At 39.0% G+C, this 8,227-nt stretch overlaps 1 protein-coding gene across 1 annotated transcript; it reads left to right on the forward strand.

Annotated features, from left to right (window-relative positions):
- The first annotated feature begins 580 nt into the window (after nt 1-580).
- On the forward strand, nt 581-7,576 carry LOC146573299 (nicotinate-nucleotide pyrophosphorylase [carboxylating]-like). The gene is made up of 5 exons (XM_085278024.1): nt 581-652; nt 3,706-3,962; nt 5,379-5,689; nt 7,121-7,252; nt 7,334-7,576. Exons 2-5 carry the CDS (start codon nt 3,707-3,709, stop codon nt 7,559-7,561), a joined length of 927 nt encoding a protein of 308 aa, XP_085134150.1. The 5' UTR covers nt 581-652; nt 3,706; the 3' UTR covers nt 7,562-7,576.
- The last annotated feature ends 651 nt before the right edge of the window (nt 7,577-8,227 follow it).

Here is an 8,227-nt window from a genome sequence, read left to right on the forward strand (position 1 = left end):
TAATCATCCTTCCCACACATCTCCAGGTGAGGAACCTCGCTCACCTTGCATGACTCGCCTTGTGGATTCTTTAATAGTCTCACCTGGTCTAACCAAACTCTGCTCTCTCCCGGTGAGATCTCCCTCCATCCTGTCCAATCTCCCAGCTGTCCTCGCTGACATCCCCTCCTGTGCTTGTTTTCCTTGAGCTAAAGAAACTGTTGAACCGTATCACTGGAAAGGGGCTCAAACTCACTTCTCTTTGGCTCTTAAAAACCAAAAAAACCAAAAACATGTTCTGTTCAATGTTATTGAAATGCTAGAATTACTAGAAGTCGAATAATGCTTAATCTATTTTAATCACAATAGGACCAGGTGACTCATTCACTGAATCTGTAACCTGTAATATTTTATTAACACACTAAAAAGTCTCGGCGTGTTTTTCGGATGTATTGGCTGAAAACTTTGAATTTATTGCAGGTCGTTTTTACAAATAAGCAGCCTGACCTCAGCAACCTTTAAATCAGACGTGGTCAAAAGGATCATTGTGAAAGCCTGCAGTGTTAACTCTTGTAAACATTCCAACATGGACTTGGGGTCAAATTCCACGTTAACATTTTTCCAGTGGCTCTCTGTGCTCAGCACTTCTACTTTGGCTAATAGAGAAGGAGACGTAAGTAAATATTTTATTTACTTTTATCGCACTGTTCCAATCATAAAACAGACTTTGAATACGCAGTGATTGTAATTATCCTTCTGCTCAACATGTTTTTGTGAAAGTTGGATTGAAGGAATGATAATGTTAAAAAAAACATGTTTTAAAGCATTTAAATGTGAATTAAAACTGTACATTTAGTGTTTTAATAAAATATGGTTAATAAGGACGTTTTACTTTTGATCATTACTGTTTTAATTAATGTTTTAAATTAACATTTTACTGTTTTATTGGATTGAGTTACACTTTAGAATTCATTTTAGTACTTGTACTGTTTTATTATTTATCATTTCTTATTTTAATGTTGTCTTATTGTATCCCTGTTTTGGTTCTTTCTGGAGATGTTCCTGTTTAAATTTGTTTACTTGAAAAACTCTTTATATAATTTTTTATATGACAAAATTTGTCATGGACAGGGAGCAACTAAAACCTAGACTGGGAAAAACTAATGAACAAACCTGAAAACATAAGGACATGGAGAATAGCGAGCAGAGAGCCGCGGAGGTTTACCAAATTACACAGACGAGCTGACAACAAACAAATAGACAGGCACACACTATAAATACACACAAGGTAACGAGGGAATGACACGCCAAAGGGGAACACAGCTGAACCTAATTAGACACAACGAGACACAGACCTTCAAAGTAAAACAGGAAATTCACAAACTGTTCAACACAAACTCGGGGACACAAACAGAGCACGGGGGGGAGAACACATTTAGGAATAATAAAACACTAAAAATACAAGAACTAAACGCTAAGAACTAATACAAAATCAGGAGAAACTAGAAAATAATAACAATAAACTCAAAACGCTGCGTCAGCGACCCAGAACCGTGACAAAATTAACAAAAACATTTCCATAGAAGTTTTATTTCTTCTCTTTGTATATATTTTCTGTTTACTTGTAAACCCATCTGTTAGTGAGAGCCACTACAGTCACAATAAGAGGATATTCTCACCTGCAGTAATTCATATTTAGCAGTTCAGCTCTGTTCAGGGACCTAAATCATTAATGCTATCATCTGATGTAAGTTTAGGATGTGGCAGTAAGATCATCTGATCTCCCAGAATTCAGTTTAAACTTGAATCCATGCCTTCCTTAAACTAATATTTGTTTGATTAATGTGTCCGCTGGCTTCAAATCAACTTGATAAAACTTTTTTTGTAATCGTGGGTGCAGCTTTCATCTTGTTTCAAACGTCCGTGAGACTCATTGGTTCTGAACTTTGACCTGACTTTTTCTTTGTCTTTTTTTGTTTTAGTTTTGAATTCTGAACCAAGATTACAAAAGATTACAAGATTACACAACACCCAGTGATGAAACAGCACTTCTTGTTTTTCACTGCCATGCCTCAGCCAGAGATATATGTTAAAATCATATGAATGTCTGAGTGTCTTTTGAATGACAAAATTGTTCACGTGCACAGGAATCAGGCAAATGCACATGTCCTGAATCAATTTACTTGTGTTTATATAGTGCCAATCTCCAGATTCCAGATGCTTTATTTTGAAAGGCTGCGAACACTACTCAGTGATAGTGGGGAGGAAGAACGGCCCACTATTTAACAGGACAAAACTGTCAGAAAAACCACCCGTTTTTCATCTGTAGAAAATCAGATTGAACGTGTAGAAGTGGATTAAACTAACAGCATGAGTAATACAGTGTATCACACAGGGATCTTTTGCTGTAGATTTCACCATATCTCTCTTCCCCTCACTCCTTCCCCCTCCTCTGCCCTTTGTTCTGAACCTTTTCAGAGCAAATTACCTCACTGAGCTGAAGACTAAGATCGTCCCGCCTCCCCCGAGAAAAACACATTTCCTCTTCTCCACTTCTAGAATTAGTGTCTCAATTTCACATCATAAATAGCACTTAAATGAAGTTGTTACTTTAATTATATACCTATGTCCACCTGAAAGCAAAAATGTGACGATGGTAGAGAGAAAGAACTCCCATATAACAGGAAGAGGCCAACACCAGGGAGGGGCAGCCATGTGCTGCATACAAAGAGAGAAGGACGCAAACTTCAGGAGCGTGAACGCAAAAGTTAATGACATTTAGTGAAAGTGTACAAATCCATGACGAGTATAAAGAGGGTAATAGAGGAAAATGCGCACTGCACCATGGGAAGTCTTACAGTAGTCTGAGCCTATATCAGGATAATAACACTGAGCCCAAACTCGACCTCTGTCAAAAAGTGAAGATTTAAGGCCGATTTAAATCCTGTCCTGAATCAAAACTGAGAGCTGGTTCCACAGGAGGAGGGCCCGAGGAAGAACCACAGTGTGAGAGTGAAGCACTCTACTGTCATATGAAGTATTTAAGCTATGATGTGGCCTGATTGTAGAACTTTGTGTGAAAGATGAAGCATTTTAATTAAGTTCTGAATTTAATAGACATCCAGTGAAAAGAAGCTAATATCAGACAAATACAATCTCTCCACAGTGAAACTCACTGTGGACTTTCAGGGTTGAGTTAAAGTTTTAGGGTTAGAGCAGAAATAACAAATAATATTTGCTTGTTTTTTTAAGCATCACCTGTTTCCTGATTATTTTTTTGTGTGTGCAAATTAAAGAAGGCAGAATTCCACAATGGCTGAGATAAAAACTCACACAGCTTTACAAATAAGATGTAAATGATGTTTATGAAAATGTACGCCTGTGTATATACACACAGTGTCAGTCGTTGATCTTCACTTTTGTATGTGCCAGATTTCTGTTCCTTGAGGTTTTCACAGGCACTATTCTCTTTCTAAGTGTTTTTGATAGCAATATAAAGATTAATATCCACTATTTGTGATTTTCTATAATTCCTTCACTACCATTCTTTACTAGAAAGAAAAAGGAACAAGATTTAGATTGTCTACATGCTCAGAATTGACATGTCATTAAAGGACAAGAAAGCACTTTGACTTTTTGACTTATGATCAGCTTTCATTTCTCATTTTCATGTCAACATTCCCAGCAACTGAAGTTTCTCATCACTTTCTTTTCTCTCATTTGTAGTATGTCTCCACCATGCCAACACCCGGCTGTGCACTCAGTCCCACACCACACCCTGACCCGGCTGGCACGGGAGTGGCTGGCAGAGGACACGCCAAACTTTGATCCTGCAGGAGTGTGTGTGGGCTCACGGGAAGTGGAAGCAAGGTTGTTGTGTAAAACTCCACACAGCATCCTAGCTGGGTGTCCCTTCTTCACAGCAGTGTTCACTGAAGTGGGCTGCACAGTGGACTGGATTTACCAGGAAGGAACTGAGATCGGTAGGCATTGCATAGTTCCTTCCATAGCAGTAAAATACAAGAAAAGTTCTGTGAATTTGTGTTTGTGACCTTTGCAGTAGCAAAGAACTTCACATGAGTCAGATAGCAGATAATGAATGGAAATGTATCATGTATTCTATGGGCCTTCAGAAGCCAGTTTAACATCTAACAGAAAAGGTGTGAAACCACATAAAGCTAACTTGCTGCTGCCTCTATTGCCCCACTTGTTACTTTTAGAGACTTTCTGGCCTCTGAAGCTCTGATGATTCAATGGTTGAAGGTCTGAGGGAGAAAAAATCCCTGATAATGAGAAAGTCCCATTATCAGTTAAAAAGTATAAAGTTGACGTAGGTGTAGAAGACATGACTATTTACTGTCATGGGTGGGTGTGAAACATTCAGCACTATCGAGTGTGTTTGAGTTTTTTGGAGGGTTCTTTTTCTGCTCATTCCCAGCTCCATATTTTTTTTTTTTACTGGGCACCAGAGTAGCTTTGCATGATTCACAGTTCAAAATAATCCTTATTTGTTCTACACTGGGTCTTGGTGTGACCTCTCAGCTCATCCAGTCTGAAACAAGCTATTTAACCCATCCCCGCTTAAGACAACTTTTCTCTGATTGGCTGATGTTTAAACAGAAAGTTTGAACAGCAGGTGGGTGATGTTTCTGTGCTCATCTCCAGCCGTTTGATTGAAACACTGATATTAGATCGTTACTCTCTTTGACTTCAAAAGAACAAAGAGTTAAAAAAGATAGCTAAGGTTGAGTCACCAGCCTTCAGCTCACACAGATTAATTGTTCATACTCTGACATAATCATCATCTGAAAGTTTGGCCATGTTTAATATGAACAACAGTAAATATATAACAGAAAATAATTTAACTGAATAGAATAATAGTTTAATTGTCCCACAAGAGGAAATTTGGTTGTAACACATATACAAACAGAACAGGACACAGAACAGAAACACACACAATTTTTACATATTTACATCATGGAGAATAGTTACCAAAACAGAGTTCTGTACAGTTTTTATAATTGGAGTACAGATAAATGGCAAACCCAGGTTGTAGAGTGCAAACAGAGAGCTGTATCACATACACACTAAAATGTGGGCATACAGTATACCTGAAGCAAAATCCCAAAATATTTCCAAGTAACTAGAGAACTATCTTTGGTAGGAAAACAACAATGGAGCCAAAAGGCAAAACACAACACTAAAAGAAGATTAATAGCATAACGACATATCTGCTGAAAGTATAGGAACAGGAAATGACATCAACCACTCAACAGGGAACGAATAAAAGTTTTTTTTCCATAAAGTGAAAATTCAGTTTTCTTCTTGTAAATTACTCTCAAAGTAAATTACAGACTTTTATTCAGATCCGTTTTTATATTACCTGCTTTTATCCACAGGTGAAGATGCTGTCACCCTGACGGCTGTGGTGAGGGGCCCGGCAAACTCCCTCCTCCTCGGGGAACGACCGGCTCTTAACTGCCTGGCACGGGCATCGGGCATTGCCACCCGCTGCTCTCAGCTCCAGGCTATTGCAAAGGCACACGGCTGGCACGGGGAGGTGGCTGGCACGCGTAAGACTACTCCGGGCTTTCGTCTGGTGGAGAAATATGCCATGTTGGTTGGCGGCGTGTCCATGCACAGACAAGATTTGAGTGGGATGGTGATGTTAAAGGACAATCATGTGTGGGCATCGGGAAGTATCACAGAGGTGGGCATCAAAGATCAGTACATAAAATGTAAGTAATCTAAACTCCAGCATAAAGTTCAGCAGACTGAAAGTAATGTCTTTGATAACGTTGGATCCTGAATTTTGAAGACCTGATTCAAAAGCCTCAAAAACTATCAACAAGAGACAGCAGGGCTTCATGAAACGTCTATAGGCTGTATATAAAAGAGCCACCATGATATCACCCAGTGGTTTCTGGGACCTGAAGATTCAGGTTTGTTTGGGGTTATCTTTATTTTACTCTATTTGTTTATAAAATTGACAAAAATAAGAAAATGTAAAAAATAATAATCATGTTTTCAGTTTCAGACCATAAAACCAGGAAAGTGTTATCTGAGGTGATAAAATGATTATTTCTTAATAGACTTCTATACCGTCTGATTTATTTTTGCAACCAGAGTTCCTGCCCCTGCCAGCTTTAGAAAGAATGCATCCATCCAAAAGCTACTCCTATAGTTTTGAAAAGGTTTTGAGAATCAATATTTTCAATACTGCTGCACTGTTTCTAATGAAATATTTTGATTTTCTGTGCCCTCCTTGCTCCCCTTCCTCACATTCTTTGCCTGTCTTCACTGTAAGTATACAATGAAGGCAAAAACACCCCATAGATTTGTTTTGTAAATTTACAGTTACCTCAGGGAACTTTATATCAACAACAAACCTCAGACAGCCTGCACATTCAAAACCAAAAGCTTGAGGTAACGGTTTTGACTGTCAAAGGGGCATGTTTCTGTTTGCAACATCCAAACAGAAGCAGGATTACATGTAGACATGTTTTCTTTTGTTTTTGATGCCGTCTGTCATGTGTTGGCAGAGAGGGGACTCAATGCAGGAGACTGAAGCAGGCAAAAATACATGAGAAGGAAGGGTTTGGGTTTTGTTTTTTTTTTGCTGTTACCGAAATTCAACAATAAATAAGCCCTGAAAGAGGAAGCAAAACAAGAATGCATCACAAGAAGTGTGAGTAATAACAGAAGCAGAAGACTGAGGAAAAATGACGAAAGCAGCGACTGGCAGTATCAGTCTGCATACCTGTGTTTGCATTTTGTTTCTAAGGTGATATTTGAGAGGATGCTACGTCTAGGCAAAAGAAATATTCCTGAGTTGAATTTTTAGATTAATCTATGTAAAACTCTGTTCAGTTTTTATGGGATTTTAAGCCTTAACATAATTTTTTAACATAGTTTTACAAAAGTTGTGAAATTATTTTATTTTAAAACACTGGGATTCACAAGAGGTCATGAGATTACCGAAAGCAGTCATCCTCTTTGCACAGGAAAGCGAAGAGGAAGCTTGTCTGTTTTACTTTCCTTTATCTAGATTCTGTAGCTCAGGCCTCACAGCTCTCATCAGGTCAGCTGTGCTCACTAAAAAGCAGACAAACACAAACGCACAACCCCGTTTGCTCCCCAGGTGGTGAAAGCTGCCCGCTCAGTGTGCGGCTTCAGCAGTAAGATTGAGGTGGAGTGTCGCTCAGCAGAGGAGGGCAGGGAGGCAGCCAGAGCGGGAGCAGACGTCATCATGCTGGACAACTTTCAACCTCAGGTGGCGAATATTATAGAAACACAGACCCAGGGTGATTGTTGTTTTTGTTCCATGGTTACACTTCTCCTCTTTCACCTGCAGGAGCTCCGAGTCACAGCTCAGGCACTGAAGGAGGAGTTCTCTGCTCTTCTGATAGAAGCCAGTGGAGGAGTCACGCCAGAAAACGTAGCTCTGTATCTCTCCTCACATGTGGACATCGTTTCTCTGGGCTGCATAACGCAGGGCTGCCCAGTGGTGGACTTTTCACTCAAGGTTCAAAAGCCTGATGCTCGATTAAACAGGATGTTTAATCAACCGCAAATTGATTGATAAAAAAATCACCAATAAAACATTTCTAATAATATGCCAGACTGTGGAAAATGTGATTGTTGTGTTAACACATTAATACTTTCCAAGAAAGACTGCATTTAAAGTCGTCTGCGTTTGAGGCATCTTGTTTGCTTACTCTTTATTTCTCTGTGGTAAGGATCAGCGATGAGCCTAAAATTATGTTGCACTCTGCACAGTGTTGTAGGCCAAAGGAAAAGTCTTTCAGATCTCAAATACAATATGTCTGATTTTTTTTTTTTTTTAATATTTCCTGTATTGCATTAATGCAATACAGGAAATATTACAGCCCAACTGTTACATTCATTACCCCAAATTTCTCAGAGAACCAAAGAGCAAAAGAACTTTGTTAAAGTCTAGAATATTATATCCCTAACAGTAGAAACAGTAGAAACAGTAGAAGCCGAAGGAACTGCACCGTGAATGCAGGATAAAGATGAATGAAACTGTTTGAAGTTAAGAAGCAGTAAGATGGATTCTCCTTGCACGCTTAATAGTGCTGAGTGGTAGAAGTAAAGACAAAAGTCTCCTAAATGCCAGGCAGTAGACCAGACCACCGAGAGACAAGTTTCAAATTCACATTCAAATTTTATTTGTCACACACACAACCATACACAGTATGACATGAGGTGAAATGCTTGTAGCTGT

This window comes from Mchenga conophoros, linkage group LG6 (genome assembly GCF_057382185.1).
Source record: "Mchenga conophoros isolate Kocher_MC1m ecotype Shallow Benthic linkage group LG6, M_conophoros_male_GT1.1, whole genome shotgun sequence".
Classification (NCBI taxonomy): Eukaryota; Metazoa; Chordata; class Actinopteri; order Cichliformes; family Cichlidae; genus Mchenga; species Mchenga conophoros.